This window comes from Caenorhabditis elegans, chromosome I (assembly GCF_000002985.6).
Source record: "Caenorhabditis elegans chromosome I".
Taxonomy (NCBI): Eukaryota; Metazoa; Nematoda; class Chromadorea; order Rhabditida; family Rhabditidae; genus Caenorhabditis; species Caenorhabditis elegans.
In genome coordinates, this window is record NC_003279.8 from 8,269,043 (window position 1) to 8,291,130 (window position 22,088).

The 22,088-nt window shown below is 36.2% G+C and overlaps 4 protein-coding genes across 7 annotated transcripts; 2 read left to right on the plus strand and 2 right to left on the minus strand.

Annotated features, from left to right (window-relative positions):
• Positions 1–1,261: 1,261 nt before the first annotated feature.
• Positions 1,262–6,664, plus strand: cutl-8 (ZP domain-containing protein; the record flags this gene model as incomplete). Of its 2 annotated transcripts, NM_001263792.3 has the most annotated exons (12): positions 1,262–1,474; positions 2,324–2,438; positions 2,827–2,954; positions 3,031–3,340; positions 3,591–3,835; positions 3,882–4,117; positions 4,187–4,289; positions 4,342–4,429; positions 5,016–5,121; positions 5,443–5,747; positions 6,140–6,271; positions 6,397–6,664. In NM_001263792.3, 12 exons carry the CDS (start codon positions 1,439–1,441, stop codon positions 6,468–6,470), a joined length of 1,878 nt encoding a protein of 625 aa, NP_001250721.1. The 2 variants fall into 2 exon arrangements, with proteins under 2 accessions (NP_001250721.1, NP_001250722.1); NM_001263793.3 differs by lacking the exons at positions 1,262–1,474; positions 2,324–2,438; positions 2,827–2,954; ... (3 more) ...; positions 4,187–4,289; positions 4,342–4,429 and having other exon boundaries at positions 5,114–5,121; positions 6,397–6,470.
• phaf-1 (PHAF1 protein T01G9.2) lies at positions 6,623–19,082 on the minus strand. Of its 2 annotated transcripts, none has more exons than NM_059851.6 (12): positions 19,007–19,082; positions 18,822–18,953; positions 18,644–18,771; positions 18,238–18,412; positions 17,938–18,041; positions 17,780–17,892; positions 17,661–17,734; positions 17,551–17,612; positions 17,011–17,086; positions 7,829–7,911; positions 7,424–7,490; positions 6,623–7,026 (listed from the first exon to the last, which is right to left on the minus strand). In NM_059851.6, exons 1-12 carry the CDS (start codon positions 19,064–19,066, stop codon positions 6,841–6,843), a joined length of 1,260 nt encoding a protein of 419 aa, NP_492252.1. In that variant the 5' UTR covers positions 19,067–19,082; the 3' UTR covers positions 6,623–6,840. The 2 variants fall into 2 exon arrangements, with proteins under 2 accessions (NP_492252.1, NP_740894.1); NM_171841.9 differs by having other exon boundaries at positions 18,822–18,962.
• On the plus strand, positions 12,927–15,435 carry dma-1 (LRRCT domain-containing protein). Its single transcript, NM_059852.6, has 6 exons — positions 12,927–13,227; positions 13,304–14,135; positions 14,288–14,472; positions 14,570–14,698; positions 14,748–14,855; positions 14,903–15,435. The coding sequence occupies exons 1-6, from the start codon at positions 13,024–13,026 to the stop codon at positions 15,254–15,256; spliced, it is 1,812 nt and encodes a 603-aa protein (NP_492253.1). The 5' UTR covers positions 12,927–13,023; the 3' UTR covers positions 15,257–15,435.
• An 835-nt stretch (positions 19,083–19,917) lies between the features above and the next one.
• Positions 19,918–21,963, minus strand: kin-10 (Casein kinase II subunit beta). 2 transcript variants are annotated; one of them, NM_001392665.1, is made up of 6 exons: positions 21,876–21,963; positions 21,755–21,826; positions 21,441–21,597; positions 21,199–21,387; positions 20,842–21,031; positions 19,918–20,309 (listed from the first exon to the last, which is right to left on the minus strand). In NM_001392665.1, exons 2-6 carry the CDS (start codon positions 21,770–21,772, stop codon positions 20,159–20,161), a joined length of 705 nt encoding a protein of 234 aa, NP_001379152.1. In that variant the 5' UTR covers positions 21,773–21,826; positions 21,876–21,963; the 3' UTR covers positions 19,918–20,158. The 2 variants fall into 2 exon arrangements, with proteins under 2 accessions (NP_001379152.1, NP_001379151.1); NM_001392666.2 differs by having other exon boundaries at positions 19,919–20,309; positions 21,199–21,390.
• Positions 21,964–22,088: the final 125 nt, after the last annotated feature.

Genomic DNA, 22,088 nt, shown 5'->3' on the forward strand with positions numbered 1-22,088 from the left:
TTCTTGCCAACAGGTGTGAGAGATCAAAAGTTAATCTAGAAGTTGCGAAAAGTTACAGAATATATTTTGAAGTGTATTGAGGTGTTTTATAATAAACCGTATAGTCATATTGTTTTGATGAAACTACTAGAAATCCAGTCCGGTCTCATTTAAGAGATTCCGTCATCGAATGTCTCATGGGGTTTTTGATGTTCCGATTCTCCTCCGATTTCTACGGAAGCATAAAAAATTATGTGGCAGGAAGTAGAGAAAAGTTAAATAAAAACGAATTTTGTAGGAATTTCGAAAATGGATTTGTTGTCTGCGTCGATTATGAAGAGAGCCTTGAGATTGTTTAGAGACAAGGAAAATTAATTTATTTATCTGAAATAAGCTTCTCTAAAGATCTTTTTACGTAAAACTGATAAACTAGAATATGGAAGTGTGGCGGTGTACTAAAATAATTAACATGAATTTTACTGCAACATTTTCATTTTTCAGGTAGGTTATCAATCTCGGGAAAATTTGATAATATTTAAAATTCAAGGCATACGCACATTCATTATCTCATCAACGCATTTAAAGCGTTCATGTTATTTTCGCCCAAATGAATAATACAAATTTTGTAAGTTTCCGCAACATGTAATGGTGTGGCGAAATTTCAGTGCAAGACTATTTGAGCCTGCAAGATTAATTTTAGAGTGACTCGTACAAGTATAGGACTAATAGTAGTGCAGGTAAAGGCTGATAGACTGAAAGAAAAAATATTTGAAAATATCCAGCGAGTTCGCCAATTTTGGCAAATTCGCAAAAAATTATTGAAACTTTTAATTGCTAATTGCTGCGTGCCTTGGTTTTAATGTGTTCGAAAATATACTCGGGGGCCTAAAATAAACATTTGGTAATAAGATTCTCGACAGTTCTGGTTAGTGCTGGCAAACATTCTACTACCTAGCCAATCCAGTTAGCTATCCGGTTAGTTTGAATGAATGTAGTTAATTTCAATAATTAAGAAGTGTGAACTTCCCTTGCCTATATACATCAGCTTCATCTCAGACAGTCTCGACTCAAACGGTACAGTCATCTTTGTATATGTTTCATCGAATAGCCGGAATCGGGAAGAAAATTTCGCAAAATTTCCGGTTGCAACTGACGGACGATTTCTGCTACAGTCGTGGCGCTCCTTCTGAAGCTTCAAGAATATCCAGTGTCCACTCTTTTCTCGCTACCTAGATAATTACCTTTGCTGCATCCCTCAAAAGCACCTCCTCCAATTTCTCCGTTTTCTTTTCATTTTCGCTCTTCGTACACACAAAATTGGTCATCGCGTTTCGCCTCCTCCCTCCAACTTATTCTTTTTTCTCCTGTCAGATACTTTCACCCTTGAAAGCTTATTTCGCAGTTTCAAATTGGATCTTCCACCATCAGCGTTCTCTAATATTGTGCCACCATCACATTGATGCATTTCTTGAAAATTTTGATTATTGCATGGACGGTGAGTGATTTTTGGGGTACTGTACTTGTTCTTGATTTCTTATACTTAACTAGACTTATTTTTGCCCTAAAACTTAACATTTATACTGGAATTAAGTGCCATTTTGAGCCATGGGCTCTACACCCTAGCTCAGCTTACAAAAATTTTTGAGATTGTATTAGGTTATTCTCAAACACCAATATTCGTTGCCTATTCGTTGAATAAAATGAGTTTTTTTTTCACTTTTCGATTAACCTCCACTTGTTTCCGCACCCTTTCAGTTATCCGTTTTAGGTCAAACGCATATTCTTATTAGTTCGAGAAAATTTGAAAATTCGAAACACGAAAAATGCAGAAAACTGAGTGGGCTCTGAGAATAGTTTGCCGCTGAGCCAGATACTTCTAATCTTATTTTCGGTTTCTTCATTATTTACAGAGTTTTATAATTGAACAATTATGCAAAGCAATGGTCCAGATGAAAAAATTCGCCAGGGTAATTTTTGGCTCCGCGGCAAAATGAGCCCTGTTCCAATTTTAAAAATATTTCATTTTTTGCGTCGAAGTTTCTGCATTTTCCCTTATTGGCTAAATTTACGATACAATCATTTTTGCCATTCTCATTTAATCTCTAGTTTTACCAAACAAAAAGAAAAATTTGCAAAAGACTAATAAATGCTAGGAAGTTTTAATTGGCATAATATGCGTTTTAAACTGGCAGATTCTTTCCTACTCTCGTGACCAGTTTTTCTTTCCGTAAGCTGCCATCTTAAGTCCATCACAAAAAGTGTTCCAATACTTTTTGCCTATCCATCATGTGGGCAGTTCGCTCATTTTCGACCGTTGAGTCAAAATAATTACGGTTATTAATAGGGTTGGCGTGTTGCCAATGCGATCAGCATCGACAATGAGATCATCGGCGAACCGGATATTGAGTGTCTCGAAGATGAAATACGAATTTGGGTGAAGACTAGAAAAATCTTCGCAGGTGAGTGAGTGTTGTAAGTGACGTCATACGTGCAACGGTTCGGCATGAGCCAAGCGTGTGGTAAAGCAAATTTTAAAATAAAGTTATTGCCATATTTGTAATAAGCATGACCAATGTTTTACAACTGGAGAATTTATTTGTTGTTTTTTTTTGAAATCGAATTTTGAAGTGTTGTGGAAAAAACGTCGTAATTTTCATACTTGATTATAGCTGCGCACATCTCTCAGATTTTTTGAAAGATAGACTTATTTACAAAAATAGTTGAAATGTTGAGTTATGACGTTGGAAAGCGCAACAAAATCGCCAACTGCAGAATTAACGGAACCGAATAATTTTCGGCTATCCGAAACAAATTTATAGTGTCTTGGTTTTAATTTTCAATATTTAGGAAGAATATATGCAAAGGGAAGAGCTGAATTAGAAGACTGTTATAAAGATGATTTTGGAAATCAGAAAACTCGAAAACCACATTTCGATTTACAATTTGGAGCGTGTGGAATGAAAAGTTTAAGATCGGTGAGTCACTTTCAATTGAAAAAAGTTTATGATATTTTCAAAACAATCATATATGAACACATGTTTCAATTTACAGGTGGATCCACGTGGAATGTACTACGGTATCACAGTCGTCGTGTCTTTCCATCCCTTATTCATCACTAAAGTTGATCAAGCATATCATGTGAAATGCTTTTTTGAAGAAGCAAATAAGGGGCTGACTGCTGAGTTGGGTGTTAGTATGATTCCAACGACAGAATTAGAAGCGAGACATGGAATACCTGGATGCACATATTCAATTCATAGATCTACAATTGACGAATTAGATGCTGGAAGGCCAGCAGGAAATGTTATTCAATTTGCAAGAGTCGGAGAAAGAGTTTTACATCAATGGCATTGTAATGATCGTTAGTTTTTTAACAGTAAAAACACGGGATAATTTTGAGTTTTACTAGATAATTTGGATTTTTTTAAATTTAATTGTTTCAAATCGGAAATGGATTTTTTAAACGGGCAAATCATTCTAGTTCAAAAATTTCGAAAAAGAAAACTCTTAATTTTCCTGTCCATCTTAAAATTTTACTCTCCCAAAACTCAATATTGGATATAGCTCAACTTTTGGAATCTAACTCTTTGCAAATAAAAAACAAATTTCAGAAATGTACGGAGTACTCATCAATAACTGTTATGTGACTGATGGGTTCGGAAAGAAAGCTGATGTGATTGATGATAAAGGATGTCCAATTGATCCGATCCTTATCACGGGTATTCGTTATTCATCAGATCTTCAACGTGCCTACGCAGAATCGTCTGTATTCAAATTTGCTGATAAACCTGGTGTATGGTTTTTCTGTCAAGTTCAGATGTGTATGAAGAAACATGGAATGTGTGATGGGATTACGGTAAGTGGGAACATTGTTACAACAGTGTTAAAATGATAACCTTAAGCCTCCATCATGTGGATCAATGTCTCGAGTAATATCTGTTGGAGGAGAAGATAATGGTGGATTTGAAGAAGAAGAAAAGGCGCCTTCGTCTCGACGAAAAACAACACCAAAACCATCTGGATCAGATTATGATTATGAGAATGAAAAGCCACAACAGAAAACTACGAATGCTCCAAGAAGATCCACAACAGTTTCAAGGGATTATGATTATGATAACGAATCACCAAAATTACATAGGTTAGTGAGATTTTACCATTCGAAAATATATGGTTTTAAAAAAAATTAAATTTTTTAATGTATTTTCAGTCCAAACTCTCATTCTTACAACAGTGTGACACCTCCACTCGACTATGAGTCAGTTACATTGACTGCTTTCTCTCCTCCAATTAATCCAGCTACTGTAGGAATAGTAAGTTTATTTTCTTTTCGAGACACATATTTCTCAAATTAAGTCAACTCAGGAGAGCGTATCGAAAACTTTCGAAACAGAGGACGACTTGGCTTCTTCTTCAGTGACTCCAGAGCCAAAGAGCAAGAAAATTGGAAAAAGTGAGTTTTAAATGTTGATAGAGTGGATACAGTTTTCTATCCTTCTTTTTGGAATTTCTTCTAGGAGGTGTTTTGAAAAATCGAAAAATCGAACATTTTTGTTTTTCGATTTTCGATTTTGGCTGAAAAACATCGAAAAATCAAAAAATGACACCCTTGATCAGGAAAAGACAGTACGCCCTTCAGAAAATTTGAAGTTGCAAATAAACATTTTAAAAAAATGTTCAGTATTTATATTTTTCATACACATGTCTTTTTCCGTTCCCATGGAATTTCTAGAGTTCAAAAAAACCTGCATACTTTTTAGTCATTAGCGTCATCTGTAGTTTGGCAAACACTATTGCACGGTGACGTCAGATTCGGGAGGGGACATGTCTACGGGATACCTGGGGGACAGGCATGTACAACTAATTGCTAACCTCTGCGAAAAACTAGTCATCGAGAGACAAATTGAAGTGTGCTTCTTCTGTTTCTTGCTTATTTTATCTAGGTCAAATACAAACATAGCAAATTGGCTTATACTTTTCATTGTTCTTCAACATGTGGATTACTCTCATCAAAACATCAAGTACTCATACATTTGCAGGCGATTATAACGATTATGATGAAGTGACGATTCCGCCGAATTTGACCGATCTGCTCGCCAATCTACCCGATGACATTAGCAGTGACAGTATTCAGAAAATGTTGAGGTAATTACATTGTTATGAAATATCAGAATTTCATAACGAAAAAAAGCTATGAGTGTATGCTTTTAGAAATTCCATAAAATATAAGGTTTTCTGAGAGACGAATGTTGCAGGTAACTTTTCGGTTTTTCTAGAATATACTTTCAAGGGACACATATTAAAGAGAAATTAAGAAAATGGTCAACAAATTTTATTGTCAGAATTTTCTGAAGGCTACCGATTTAGTTCAATTTTTGAAATAGAAAACTTACATTTACATGATTTTGAGTTTAGTCAAATTTAAAATCTAATATAATGTTTGTTATTTAACGCAACACATTATAGAGACTCCGTGGACAATCCAAAAGCATTGCTCGCAGAATTTGGAAAATTAATGAAAAATAAGAAACTGAAAGCGGAACGAAAGAATCGATCGAGAAATCTACGAGAATTGAAACCGGGAGACTTGAGATCTGGGGAGAAAATTGATCAGATTGAGGTTGATTGGACATCAACCAGAAGACGAGATGTCCCAGCAATACCAGAATTTGATGGAAATTCGAAATATGATAAGCCTATGTTGGCTGGTCAGTTGCTCATTTTCGATTTGGATGAAGAGCCACCAAATGATGTCGGACTAGACAAAAATTGTAAGTTTTTGTTAATTTTTTTTGTTTAAAATGAAATAATTATATGTCATAGCTCAAACATATTTTAAATTTTTTACAGTCCAAAAGTGAGCCAATTTTGTATGTTAGCCAGATCACCAAAATTTTCAAAATTTGTCAATTTGGCAGAACATTGACTAAAATTCTTTTTATTAGATACATGGAACTAGTTTAAAGTTATTTATATTCTCATTGTTAAAATTTTGAGTAATTTATGTAAACTCACAACGAATAGATACGTTTAAAAATTTTTTAAAGAACCTTTAACTTGGATAATTTCAAATCCAAAATGGAAAATTAATTGAACTTGTATATTAAATGGAATTAGTGATACTTATATTTTAAATACTTTATTGTGGTTATGTTCATTCCAGCAACAAAGGATGCATCCACAGCGTGTTCTGTAACAAAAGATGGTCTTCTTGCAATATTTGCTGGATTTGGAGCAATTCTAGCAGCACTAATTTCGGCTATTGGATTTTTGATAATTAGACTGAAAAGTCAGAGTAAGTATTTTCTTTTTATCTAGTGAAGTCTTATTAATAATGAGAGGTAAGAAATAACTGATACCACCAAGAAATGGATGGAGACGGCCTCTGAAGCTTTAATCTGAAAATGCTCACATTTTCAGCGACCCCAATCGATCAAGCAACTCCAATTTTCAATCAATATGCTCGAAAACGATTTTTCGAATCTGCATCCTAAATTCACTTTCCGTTTCCATGTTTTTCGCCGACATCTCTGTGCAATTCACCTCTACTTTTTCCGTCTTTCATTCGTAATCCTATTTTCCAGGGTAACATAACATCTCATCCTTTATTTCCTTCTTTTTTTTTGGATTTTTATCATTAATTTATTTTGGCCCATACGCATTGTTCATTTTTACATAATACATTATTTGACATTTAATGAGAGAAAGACGCAATCCAGTTGCCACGTTACAAGAAGTGAGGGATGGGTTTCTAGCGAAAATTGAAATTAATTGAGGGGAAATTTAAAAATGATAGGAAGAGATTTAAATGCGGGAACTTTACAACATTTTGCAGAATATGATACAAAAGTATACAGTACATAATTATTTTTCCTTGGCTCCATCATAAATGGTGACTGAAGTGAGGAATCCATTCTCGGTTCTTTCGACAATAATTTGTTTGATTCCGTAGCAGAATGTGGATCCAAATGGTTGTTGCTCTTGGCGAGCAAGAACCACTGGACGAGGCGGATTTGAGTCATTCATGAAGGCGTGCGAGAATTCATCGAACTGAAATTTTACAATGTTTTATAGGTATCTTAGTTTTGCAAGTCTGAGTTTGGCAGCATATATCTCGGTTGTATTTGGTTTTGTAAAAAAATTGTGAACTGCCAACATATTCCTCTATATTTTAGTTATTGGACATTTTTTTTCTAAATAAAAGTTAACACAGCTGCGATATAAGCAGTCAAAGTGGATCAATGGAGGTGCAAAAAAGGGAAAATATGTTATGTAAAATGAGTTGAAATATAAAAACTGGAGTATGGGGTACTAGAAAAATGGAAGAAAAAATAGTACCCCTTATTCGAGGTGTATCATTTAAAATTGGAACTACCAATCTTAAATTTCTATGAAATTGTTTCTATTCTATGGTTAATTAAAATTCATTCCCTTCCTAGTATCTCACCTTTGAATCCGTACGAATCTCGTATTGCTTGTCATTCAAGAAGATTGAAAAGTTGCATCGTGAGTACCTGCAATAATATCAAAACATCATCATCGCTCATTGTCAATCAATTGTCGCGCGTTGCACAATCAGTACACAAAGGTGTTTGCCGAGTCAAGAAACGGTGGTGTATGACTTGACAATTTTTAACATTTTCAGGTCTAACGTAGTTTTCTAGGACACGTACATTTAGCCGCGTGGTTAATCCCATATGTATCTCTCAATTTAATCCAATTGTTCTGTCACCGCGCTTTGTTTGAATATTCCGTCTCCCTTGTTTCTTTTCCCCAAAGAAAATCACAAATCGCATCAAAAATTGAAGAAAGAGAGAAAAAACCAAAAAAAAAAGAAAATATATAAACGTACATTCCAAAGTCACAGTGTCCTGGTGCATTGGTATGAAGAACGAATTTGACAACACGCTTCGAGACAAAATCAAACAGAATATCCTGAAAAAATAATTTATAATATAATTGTTTCATCGTTTTTTTTTTCTAGAATAGTCTACCCAACTTCAAAGTTGTCCCCTTTCTATTAATTTAAAAGTTTTCCGTCACACTTTCCCAGAACTTTCAATATAAATTTGAAAACTAAATCATAGTATCCAATTTCATTCTCTTTGCGTTCGCTTCCATGCTTCGCAATCTCTTGAATGTGTACTCAACCGCTTAAGGAATTGAAACTGAAGATGTCATTTCCTGTGTCATTGAGCCATCCCTTCTTCTTCATCTTCTCCCATCTCCATTCATATACACCTCAGGTCCCACACCACGACCACCCAGTCGTCTAAAACTCAAAAGCATTGCCGACCATGTTAATTAAGAGAGAAAGTGAACGAGACAAGACAAACATCATCCACCTCTTGGCTTTGACCAGAACATGGCTTTCGACAGATTAGCCATGCCATGATAGGCTTGTAAGCGCCTCTTCAATAACACGAACAGGTGCAATCGGTTGTCTGTGTGCTCTTGGATCTCAGTGCTCTATATGTTTCATGCTCGTCGTATACGGTTATCGAACTGAATGTCAAGTACGTGTTGACATATGTCAGGTTTTAGCAAATACGCCCATATCATATATCATGGTGTCGTGGCTCAGTGGCAACAAAACTGTTACTTCAAAATGATTAATCTATTAGCCTTGCAATTGAAATTCAGCGAATTGAACAATATACTCATTTTCATGAATATTTTCTATCATTATCTCTGAACGTAATTTGGCTTGTGATGGAGGTGTACATTTTGAAGATAAGAAAAGCTCTAAAAATTTATAAAACTGCTTCAAACAAATATCAACAACTACCAGAAGCTGCAGGAAGTAGCTGTACTGTGATATCTTGTTTTCTAGTGTTTTCTCAACTTTCAATCTTTTCAATTTCGAGTTAATGCGTACAGTATGAGGATCATTGCAGAAAAACAGGAACTTCTTTCCTAGAGCAACAATTTGCTCGAGTTGTAGAGATCATAGTGTCCAGTATCCCGATAACGAAGAAATATGATTCAGTCAGAGAAAAGACTTTGTCTTTCATGCGTTGCCAATCAAATTTTCACGTCTTCTTTTCTATTTCCCACCCAACTGCATCGTCTTCTTCTTCAGCTGGTCACTTTTCGTTTTCCTACAGAGCTCTTTGTTCTCATCACTCACAAAACAATTGCGAGGGAGGAAGAAGAGAGATAGAGAGAGAGAAAGCAGTAAACGAGCGAAAAAGAAGCAAGTATGTTTTTGGAAGGAGCCGAAATTGAATAAACGTATTCCGAGACTCCCATCTCCCCGTAATAAAGGACTATGCTCATTGAAAAGTACACATACAAACACATGAAAAGATGGGGCTCCTCTTCTCTTCCTGATTTCAAGAATTAGTCGTATGGATAAACGACAAAGTGGTTTCGATGGATGGATGGATAGCAAACAAAGTTTGAACCGACGGAAGCGACAAGAATCGAGGTCAGACTGCTACTTTGCAGTCATATCACATTCCAATAACATCTTACTTCACAAACAAAGTTCGAATGTCATGAATTTGAAATTTAGAATCTAAATTCAAATCCTAACTACACGCACCAAAGTGTTTAAGGAATAGACCAAGGATCAAAAAGCTACATGAAAATGAGCACATCAACAAGAGTTCAACGGAGACAGATTCTTATTCATCTTCTCTGTTCCTCTGACAGTAACTGCATAAACATCCGCACTGACCCCTTTATAATCCATTCAACTTCATTCTGATGCACTACTTGATGCTTTTTGTCAACCAAATTGTTCGCCGCGCGTCCCATCTATTTCATAATCTTCCTGGTTTCGAAACGAAAAGTGTCAAGTTGAATAGCACCAATCGCCTGTCAAATTGCTTGCCCACCCAACCAGATATAGTGTCCGAGTTTTAATTTCGCATATCCCGCAATGCTAAATGTACGGTTAATAATAGGTATTGTGACCAGCCTCTCCCCTTCAAAATGTTCCGACAAATTGTTACTGCTGTCCGAGGGAATCTTCATGATGATCATAATAGCGGCGGTCAGAAGCTCCGAAATGATTAATTGCCAAAGCATTTCACACCACTAAATGGTCCCTCCGGAAGAAGTTGCACGCCTATTTGTGGTGGTCCCATCGTTTCAATTCGATAATCTTATCGCTTTGAACTCTCCGCCAAGGCATCAATGGGTATGATGAACCTACGGATTAGCTTTGTAACGTTAAAGTGGCGAAACACCTGTCCAATGTCTTACTACCCTTTTGCCATTATAATCTTATACATACTCGGCGTTTGCCGCCAGCTTCCTACCCAAGGCTTCGCAACTTCTTACCCAAGCCTTGCCCAAAAAATAAAAACATTTATAAGGAGTTGCCAAGACTTGGGTAAACCTTGGGCAAGAGTTGGGCGCCGCCCCTGCTGAGCCATGATGGTCGCGCGAAAAGATGCACACTCGTAAAAATATATAGTACTCATATTCTGATAGATATTTTTGAGGAAGTACCAGACATATCGGATTGATACGGTATTCTCACATACCTTATTTCATTTTTTTTTTCAAGTGTGCTCCCTAATGATTCTAAGTTCAGAATTTACAGAATTACTGTAATTCATGTTTGTTTCATGTCTTTCAATTTTATAAAAGTTTACATTTCAAAGGAACAGTTCAGTCTTAGAAAAATTCAAAATTTGATGCATAGGATTGACTGACTATTACTTGACTATTGGACTGACTAGGAGAAGAATAATCCTGAAGATAACTTTTCTTTTTATTTTTAGATAAATTAAATGGTTTATTAGACAAAATGGCAATAAAAAGCAAACTTTGTTCGTACATTTTTTAAACAATGTTAGCCATCAGAGAAAAATATTTAGAATTTGCCTTTGAAGGGACAAGTTTTCCTGTGAATTCTTTCAATTACATTGAAATTCCTCTATTTTAAATACAAATTACTCAAAAGACAAAGTGTCGATTTACGCTAAAAATTGCGCATGCGGGATTTCGGAATCTTGTTCGTTCTTTACATCTGCAAACTTGGGTAAGAAGTTGGCAAAACTTGGCTAAGACTTGGGCAAGACTCGGGCGAGGGAGTTTACACTAGAATTGTTGAAGTTGGGTAAGACTTGGGCATACACTGGGCTAGAAGTTGGCAAGAGTTGGGTAAGAAGCTGAAAAGGCCCAAACTTGGGGAAGAAGCTGCCGGGAATTGCCGAGTATATATGTATATTCCTATTTTCCCGGCGGGAGTTCCACTCCCAATACGCTCGTAAAATATTTTCATCGTAGAATAGAAAACTTGTCGAAAATGAGTGTCAGTTCCATGGACACGTCCTCCAGAGAGTTCGTGCATACAAAATGATACATCAAACATTTGAAGGGCACCGCAACACAATGCGCAAATCCTCACACACATACGCCAACACTTTCTTCAGGTGTGATAAATGAAAAGAGTGCGAGAGCTTGTGTGACATGTCAATCGGTGTGTGGATAAATTACCCCAAACACACACTTCCGATAGTGACAGCCGTGGTGTTCGTCACTCCACACGAGGATAACCGAACGCGGGTGCTCACCGAGATTCACACCATCTTAATTGGTCTGTCTGTGATGAGCGGGCTTGGAAGAGCGAAAGACAACGAATGCGGTGGAATTGGGTTAAAGTTTGCCGACAACCCGGAAAAGATTCAATCTCAAACGGAAATTGAACATTTTGATTAATGAGTTTATAAGCGAAAATGTGTTGGAAGGAGCAATTTGACACTTTCTTTGGGTTTTGGATGCTGACGGGAATATCTTGCAATGAGATTGATTGGGTGTTGACATACAGTTTGAGAGGTCTCTTGCATTAGTCATTGGTCTTTATGATTTACCGAATCGTCGGATAAGAATCAGTATGCGAAATTAAGCATAATTTTATAAGAACGTTTTTCATGAAAATACTTCGTAAAGCTTTTATGACACGGTATGGATATTTACTGTAAAGTACCGTATTCCTCTAATTGAATTTACAGTATTCCCCTCGGTTGACCGGATAAAAAACAGCTCATTATTTGTCCACAGGATCCTTTATTCGATGCCAAGTGTATTCTGTGGTACTCGATATGACGGATGAATTACCACCAAATTTGAACCATATGTCGTCGACAATTCCGATGCTTGTCTTCTCCCACCACTTGTCGTCGTCATCTTCTGCTCAATTATCTTCGCACCATAGTCAATATGAACACTATCCAGAGAAAAGAGTCACCATCACCTTTTATTACCACACACACACACACGGGTACACCAATAAAAGGGCAAGTCGTAAACGAAAAGCGCCTGCCTGCTGACATTTGGTGATGCCCACCCTTTCACATCTGGCATCCTTGACCACTATTACAGGAAGACGTTTGTTTTTTTTCAATGCCCGTTTGAATCACTTTAGAGCATTCTCTATAATTTGGAGCTTTCGTAAAATCACTTTGAAGGGAAAATTGAAGAAATCTAGGGAACAGCCGGGTGCAATCGAGAACGGGGGCGAGTGGAGCTGCACAATTTAACAGAACCTCATGAATATATGATAAGTTCGTGAATGCAATCTCCATCAGAAACCTTAGCATGACGTTGAGATTTTAGGAGCAAAGTTTTGCTTGAGCTCAGATGATAATGATATTACATAGATCTTCACATAGATAAGCTCAACTTCGTCCTTGGAGATGGTTCTGAAATTTTTTAGAACTATTATATTCAGTCAAACACCCTCTTGCTTCCAAGAAAACTCAAGCATCCACCACCCGACGCCAAAAACGCCTGAAGCGGGAATAGATTTTCTTTTAGTGGTGTGATAATTGCCACCCTCTGGTACATGAAAACAACATTAGGTGGTGCTGTCAGGCACACATTGCTTCTTCCTCTTCTATCCGGTCATCCTTCTTCTTCTTCTTCCCATGGGTGGTGTCTCTGTTGACCCTCCTTCGCCTTAAGCCCCGCCCCTTTATCCGCCCGTCCCCTTCGCCTTCTCATGGTGTTTTGCCTCACGTTTGCTGCTTCTAGCTGCTGTGTTGTTTGTCTTCTGGAGAAGTCAAGGATTCTTTGTTCCGAATTGGAACAATGATTTCATACATTTTGCTTTTATTTTTAAGTTTTTTGGTATTATGCTCTATTGCACTACCATCATCATGTCCGAATCTTTGTGAATGCGATCAAAATGACTCGTCTTGGAGTGTTTATTGTCGAAAGGCAATCATAAACGATACGATTTACGCGGAAATTCTAAACCAACTTCCGTTGACTCTTCGATCACTTCATATTCAGGTTAGTAAACGATAAGATCTAAAACCACAACGTCCGTCCGTCAATCTAATCCCTTCATTTACATAAATTGTTTTAGCCGCCCTCAAATCGCATTGGTTCTAACAAACTTCGATGGAATGACAACATAAACCGTTTTGCACAGCTTCGAGTTCTTCGTCTCATCAATTGTCAGATTCCAGCAATGTCCCGATCCATTCGACTGCCATCTTTGGAAGTATTAGATCTACACTCAAACAATATTGAGCATGCGACAATGAGCAACTTTGGTGGTATGCCAAAACTTCGAGTATTGGATTTATCATCGAATCATTTGAATATTCTTCCAACTGGAGTATTCACATATCTTAGAGCCCTGCGATCATTGTCTCTATCCAATAATACTATCAGTGATCTTTCTACAAATTTACTTCGAGGTCTCAATTCTCTTCGAGTTCTACGACTAGACCGGAATCCTATTCCAATTGAACACATCAATGAGTTATTCACAGATGTTTCCCAATTGGATGAATTATATTTGAATCATTGCAATCTTTCATCAATTTATTCTCTGGCTCTTGATCGTATTCCTCAACTCCGTCAACTTGGAATCGGAGGAAATAATCTCAAAATGGTTCCAACTAAAGAACTGAGATCTCTTCCTCAACTTTCTGTTCTCGACTTGTCTCACAATTCCATTCAAGAAATCACAGCCTGTGCATTTTGCAATACGAATATCTCAAAATTGGATCTTTCCCACAATTTGCTCGGAATTTCGAAAGACTCTCCGTTTAACGAGGATGCGTTCCGAACGATGCCATTACGTCATCTGGATTTGTCATTCAATCATATGAATGATTTTGACTCAAAATGGTTGGGATGGGCACAAGAAGAGCTGACTTCGATTGCATTGTCAGGAAATTTCTTGAAAAGTGAGTTTTTGTAGCAAAAGTTAAAATAACCCCAAAACTAGATTTTTAAAACTTTTTAGATTGTTTTTAATTTAAAAGTTTTTCCGATTTTTAAATTTGAAGAACGGTTTTTCAAAGTTACTAGAGATGGCATAATTAATTTGTAATTTTAGATTTCGAGGAGTCATGGACCTATACATTGAAGTCGTTGATTCATCTCGAACTGGCCTACAACCACATCAAATTCATCCCGGTACAGCTGCCGTCTCGCTATTACCACCTGATTTCATTGAACATTTCCGGAAATGAATTGACTTATTTGCCTGACAATATCAACACTTTGCTTCCAAATGTGAAAGTATGTCCATTTTCTATACGAAATTCGAAGCGTTTGTGGACCCCCTTATATGGGGACACGCATGTCATTTGAAACCTGCTCACTGAGATTTCTTTAGACTTTCGACATCACAGCCAACCGATTCCACACCTTCTCGCATACAGATTTGGCATTCCTAAATAATGTTGAACAAGTGTACGTAGATGGAAATCCTTGGGATTGTTCATGTGCTATTCAAGGACTTCAAGTGAGTCTTTTCCTCTCTTATTTCTGAATTAATTCGAACATCTTTTCAGGTTCATATGCGAGATCGTTATGCGATGAGACACATTCTCAACTACGATAATGTCCGATGCGCGACACCATCGCTTGTGGAAGGTCATTCAGTTCTGGCAATTACCGACGTAAGATTCACATTCACGTTATTAATTTCACTATTTAAAAACTTCAGGTAAACGACTGTGCCGTTTTGTTTGGTGCACGGTATGGATTAACGCAAACAAGTGAAATGCTCATACTTCTCGCAGGAGTTCTCCTTTTTGCCGCACTACTTCTTATGATTCTTGGATGCATCTATTTCCTTCGTGAGCGACAGTACAAAGGATCATATGTGACACGAGAACACTCTCGAACTCCACTCACGATGGCAAACACACATAGTTGCTCTTCGAGTACAAATGATACACATGGTCCATTATCACCACCATTTGATCCATTCTTGGTTAGTACTGAAACATTTAAAGCCACTCCTCCATTGATTCCACCAGCACCTCCAAAACCTGGATCATCCTATTTTGGCATTTAAATATCCTTTTGAGAGTTTCAAATGTTTCAAAAATCTAAATCCGTGTGATTATTTGCATCCATCTAGTCGTTCGATCTCCCAGCCCCATTTTCATGTATTTTTGCCCCCTTTTTCGATACGGTGTTCAATTGTTTAACCCTTTGTCTGTAAATAAAATAAACTGCTCGTAGATATACCAAGTTCAATGAAATAGACAGGAGCCTTAATCAGCAGCATAATAGTAGTTTTCAAGAGGTAAGACACCTCTTCTCGGCCGTAAATCCGTCGGCAAAGAAGTAATAAATCGGCGAGGCTGTTGTCTTTACGCCCTGGTTCTCTGTGGGGGTCAACTCATTTGTCAAATGCACACCAAGACAAATGCATAATTGAGAAGGTTTCGAGAAGGAGAGTTGACTTTTTCGTTTAAAAAAACTCCGCGGGAAAATCTCCGTAGCCACAAAATTTTGACGTTTATGAATTGAAAATTGGTTGTTCGACAGGGACTCGTTAATTTATGAGTTTATGAGCCATTCGAATAATAAATTGATGTGCGTATGTATGTGCACACGCGCGCGAATTCGTGGATGTAGATTGCACAATCTGTTATGACACGTCGTCTCATCCGTTAGATTCCCAAGTGACACCCAAAACAATTGGAGTAAGCCAATGCCAATTAAGTTGGATAGATGACCACGAAGAACAAGACATAACTATGAAAAATGACGGATCGGTGTTCGTCGCACAAGTACACATGTAAACATCCGTCTCTTTCGATAATTACCACTATTCTATGCTTTTGAACAGTCAATAAAATTGTATACTTTCAGTTTGAGTATACAATTTTGTGATCGAATTTCTCTACGATTCAATAAACAAAAGCATCAATCTTCTGGAAGTCAACCAAAGCTTCTTGGATCAAAAAGAAGTAGTCTTGTTGAAACTACAAAAGCTAATTTCCAAGACTTGCCATCGTATGTTCGCGCGTGGTTTTAAATTAATTGACATCTTTCTTGTATAAATATTCTTTATATGGCAGCACATCTGCCTCATATTCAAAATTCCGGGGGAATTTGTTAATGAAGATTTAATATATCGACGACAAATTCAAAACCCAAAACCTTTGGTATAGATCCATTGTGGGTAGAAGCCTACTGTTGGTGTCCATAAACGGCGAATCACCTGTGTAAGGATCGTGAGCGTCGGTAAAAGTTTTCTATGAGCTAAAAAGACTACAATTTCAGGAAACCATGACGCAGGAAATTTTCAATCATACAAAAGCTTTCATCATTGACCATAGCTGTGTTTTCTTTGAAATTCTGATCCATCTTCCGACAAAAAATGAATTGACACCTTCTTTGTCCTCTCATTCAGTTTCTTTACTGCTTGATGAAATAAACTGTGCGGTGTCAAAAAACGAAGGTCATTAGTGTGTAGTAGTAATTCAGTCGTCTTCTTGTTAAATGTAGCAGATGAAAATTCGTACAAGTGTCACAAACGAAGAGTCTCTCTCTCTCTCTCTCTCTCTCTACAGAGTCGTAAATCTTTCCGGACGCCATGGACATGCAAGAGGGAGCCACCACTACGATTACCCAGATTATTATCATATGCGGAAGAAAGATTTGTCTACAATAGCCATTGCGTGTGCATTAGCGATCCCTTTCCCGGATATGTTCAATTACAAGGGATTGGAACATTAACTTCGACTCATTGACAGACAAAATATAGTACCCAATAGCAAGAATTGCTACAGTAATCTAAATCCCTAAAAACCTTACCAATCCCATTACAAAGTAGTTGAAGAAGAAATTTGGTGGTCCATAGAGTGTCTCCTTGTGAAGTCCACGATGAATTCTGGAAATTTTCAATATTCAGATGAAGCGGAAATTTTGATAAAGCTAGAAACTGTTAATGGTTAAATTTTAAAAACTTCAGTTTTCGAGAAATTTTAGGCGTTCCTGAATTTTTAAATATTTTTTTAATGAAATTTTCTGAAATCTTTTAACTTTTTTTTTCAAAATTTATCCTTTTTAAATATTAGTTGGAAAGTTGTTAAATAAATTTCAGGCATTTTGAAAAAAAAGAACTTTTTTCACAATTTTTTAATTTATTCATTGGATATTGCTGAATATCAACAAAATGCTATATGAATTATTTTTAATTGATATAAAACGCTTACATTGAAACCCTTCAACTTTTTTTAAGAAAATTTTTCTTCAAAAATTGTTTAAATTTTCAGTGGAAAATTCAACATCTATTGAAAATAAATCTAAATTTGTGAGAAAAGAATTTGAATTTTCAAGAGAACGAGAACGTACTTCATCTTGTCATCGGACTTGTAGAAGACCTTTGTCGGGGCTCCAAGAATCGATTGCACATCCTAAAATTTAAATTTTTAGAACAAATTTTTTTGATTGAGAAAACCAACCGAAACAGAGTCTCCAAAATAGATTTGTCGTGTGTACGTGGATACATCATACTCTCCATCGACAATTCTTCCGTCTGCAAATATTCACTTTTTTTAATAATTTCAAAAAATTCCAGTACTTTGAGTATCAAATTGAATATCAATTCCAACAATATTCCCATTTTCCCAAATTGCTTCGACTTTTCTCGTCCGATTTTGACCACAATAACACGAGAATGGAGTATCCACGGATCTTCAAATTTTGAGAAATAAATAGAAATAAATAATAAATTCTCACTCTGGCTCAGATGGATTTGGTCCACGATAAATGGACATCTTGGTAAGTTTTGGTTGAGAGTTGGCATCATATTTCAGCGAACGAAGATTTCCACCAAATCCAGGCTGAAATTGAAGAATGTTTGAAATTTCGGTTTTTGGGAGATATAAAAAACTTTTTGGAAATTAAAGGTGAAGTAGCGGCTGTAGGTTAGAAAAAACTCTTTTAATTTTTTACTATATTCGGTATCGTATTTTTGATTCGAAAAAACCCACAGACGGTACTCCAACTTTAATACCCAAAAAGATCAAACTACAGTACCCTGACTTCCAAATTCGAATTTTCTCCTCCATATGGGAAACAGAAAGATAATCCCGGCCAACTTTGCACATAGATATTGTGCTTATCATCATATGATCCTGGATGTGTCGATCCAAAAAATTCGTTGACCCGATCCAACGTCGCCATGTTATTTGGATCAGAGAAGATTGTATCGCTGAAAATTTTTATGAAGAAATTGTATGACTATCTTGGCAATTGAAATTGATTTTTTTTCTTTGATAGTTTCACAATGACCCGAAACGACCGAATTCAACAGAGAGAATTTTCAATTTTCAGATTTTATGCAAGGCTGAAATTTTTCGAATTTTCAAAACGCCATAATTTGTTTTAAATTCAATAGTTTTAAACGAGCTTCTGTAGTTTTTTTTTTTTGATGGTATCATACTTATAAGTAAGTGTAATCATTGAAAGATTATCCACTTCAATTAGCTTGATAAGCTGTGAAAGGCCATCAAAATAGAGACGAATTCCTGTAGAACCGATATAGATGATGATATCCTGGTAGAATGGATCCTGAATTTAATTTAACTTTATTTAAAAGTATAATTAGTTAATTTCTATACCTTTTTACTGTACTTCAATTCGACTTTTGTAAGCATTCTTGGATGTTGCTGAATCATTGCAATACATTGATTGATTGGCATACCAAGCACAAATTCGAATTGTGAACTTTTTAGACCAACATCTGGTACAACCTTGAATTTCTTTGGAAAATATTTATTATTGATTTTTTGACTTTAAAACAAACCGTGAAGCTCAGATCTTCTTCAGTTGATGGTTTCTTTGTGACTTGCTGTTTTCCATTCATTTTCGATGATTCAAAGCTGTAAAAGCTTTTATTTAATTTTTGAAGAGTTGGAGAAAAAACAAAGAAGAATTTTTAAACTATGATTCACAAGAAAAATATATATTAAAATTGAGAACTGATATTTACTTGGTATATTCTTTTCTAAATTTTTTTTCCGCCAATAGTACGGTACCCGGTCTGGGCGCGACGATTGTTTTCTGAAAACAAATGGGTCTGCGCCTTTAAGAAGTACTGTTATTTTAAACGTTCATTGCTACTGAATTTTTATCGACTTTTCATACTTTTTCCCACGATTTGTAAAAATTTTGTGTCGTTTTCTTTTATTATTTTTTTTAACAAATACATTTTTACCGAAAAACACTGAAAATCGATAAAAATTTTGCAGCAACGATAGTTTGATATTACAGTACTCTATAAAGGTACACGTCCGTTTTTATTTTACAAAAAAGGCGTATCGAGACCGGGGTATCGCCTTTTCCTCGCAAAATTTCACGTTTATGCAATATAATTTAAAAATATATTGGAATTAATGTGAAAAGCTGTTCAAAAGTTTTTTCTTCAGGTAAAATATGGAGCGTTTTCAAAAATTGTAATTTTGAAATATTTCAAAATAAGCAGAAATCAATGTGCTAATCGTTAACCAAATCAACTGGAGATATTAAAACCGTTCAAATAGTAAATAAAAAAGAAAAGAAACACATGACGTCGATGGCAGAATCGAAGGCTGTGACTGAGAGACTGCAGTAGAGCGCACTTTCCCGCCCAGCTGTTTCCGCGTGACGAAGACAGGCACAAATAAATAACGTTGCACTTTTTACACAGAAAATTAGGAACACTCTTTTTGAGATGTATGGGATCTACCGTTTCATTCATTTCTTAAATTCGCATAATGTTGGAATAGAACAGATTTAGAAAAGAAGAGAAACACGCATGGAAGAACCGCCGGATTCTTGAGTTTTGTCGGAAAAGAAAATTTTGGGGAGAAGAAAAAACGAAACAATGAAGAAAATAAGGATGTTGTGTTGAGAGGGGGGACATTCTGAATGGAAACTGGAAAGAAGAAATCAAAACAAAAATAAGGAAGAAAGTGGCTCAGAGACCATAATTATTGAATTGTCCTCCAGATTGTTGCCCGGCTGGAGTCGTGTTGTTTTGTGCTGCGGCAACGTTATTCGCCGTATTTCCGCCGCTGTTTCCCTCCTGTCCTCCATAAGCAACAGGATGAATTTTGAAACCGTAGAGTCTGAAAATTTTGATATTTAAAAATTTACACATAACATAATTATTATTGTACTAAGTTCTGCTAAATTTTTAAAGTGGATAAAATATTATTGTTTGATCTTCTAATTTCTAAAATTATTTCGAATCTAATTTAGTACAGCCAACTTATTTCGGCAATAGAGTAAATCTTCTAATTTCAGTCTACCAAGTCAACTTTTTGAATTAAAAATGATTTTAGAAATGTGTCAAAATATTTTATTGATTCGAAATTGCAACTTATTCTTGTTGAAATATTTGAAAAAAGATCTCAAATAGAGCCTGAAAGTTGCCGAATGCCGAAAAAATAACCTTCAGACACTAGTCGTTTTGAATTTTCCAACATTATTAAGTTGTGTTTTCGAATCAAGCAAATATTTTACTTCATTTTTTATTCAAAAAGTTTAATTGGTATACTGAAATGAAAAGATTTACTCGATTGCCGAGATTTTAAAGATTTTTTAAATTAGAATTTCGGATTTTCAAATATTTAGCTTAATATATATCCTCTGACATACTTTGGAACGAATTGAGTGACTGGTCTGCGTGGACGCAGATCAGGATGAACAAAGAAGAGCATATGTGGGAATCCGGTGCCAAAATAGCTTCCATCAGTATGTTGATGACGTGATGATCGTGGAACGAAAACATCATTGCAACGTGGACAGTACAATTTCACCATAGCCTCGCCAGGAACATCAGACAATCCTGGAAAAATTGGAATTTTACAGAAATTTTAGTGTAAAAACAAATATTTGTTTTAAATTTTATTGGAAATGCACTTTTAAATTAGGAAAATTTAGTACTTTATAGTTTCACTTTTCTCAAAAAAAATTATCCGCAACCAATGAAGTAGCGATTTTTTTATAACTCACCAATTGGAAGCATTGGCTGATTTTCACAGTAGACACGTGGGCAAACTCCAAAGTCATGATCACGCCACTTTTCGACCATCTGTGAGATTCCTCTATTCGTAAGAATATATCTAGCGTGAATGAGTCCATAAAGCATTTCAGCGGCTTGTTCAACAAGATCAGTGTTCGTTGCGTTATCCTCTATGTCATCTTCTAGAAAAAGGTTACATTGCGGGGGCACATGAAGTCAGCAAAAATATCACCTGGTTCTAAGTCAAGAATCATGTCAAGAGCCTGTCGATACTTGGGCACTTGCTCATTGAGACCTGTCAAATTGAACCGATCCTGAATATATTCCTCGTCGACTTCACAGAAAAACTCATTTCCACGAAGGCCACAGAACCATGTGATCCATGATACCTGAACAAAAAAAAAGATTCGAAACTAAAAATAAATTTCACCAATCGACCATAAAACTTGTTATTAAATTCATAGTTTAAAATATAAATCATTAAAAAAAACGGCTATTTAGATTTTTCTGATTGTTTTCCGCAGAAAATAGAAATATAATACAAACCTCCTCCGAACTACTCATGACTTCTGATCCAGACAAACTAGCGCTTTGTTCTGACTGCGAACCAGACTCTGCCTGTAATCAAAAGAAATTTTTTTTTGATAATATTTTAATGATAACTCACCGAAGTGGAATCGAGTTGGCGCCAGCGAGCAGAAGCCGTGGCGTTCACGTCGATGACTGGCCGAGTTGCGCGCAAAGCACACAACTGCCTGAAATTATGGGTACAGGTTGGGTGAAATGGTTCAGAATTATTGAAAAAAGCAGAAGAAAATCAATAGATCACAGTCATGTGCGCCCACATAAATTCATAAACTCCAGCAGTTTTCTGTCGAAA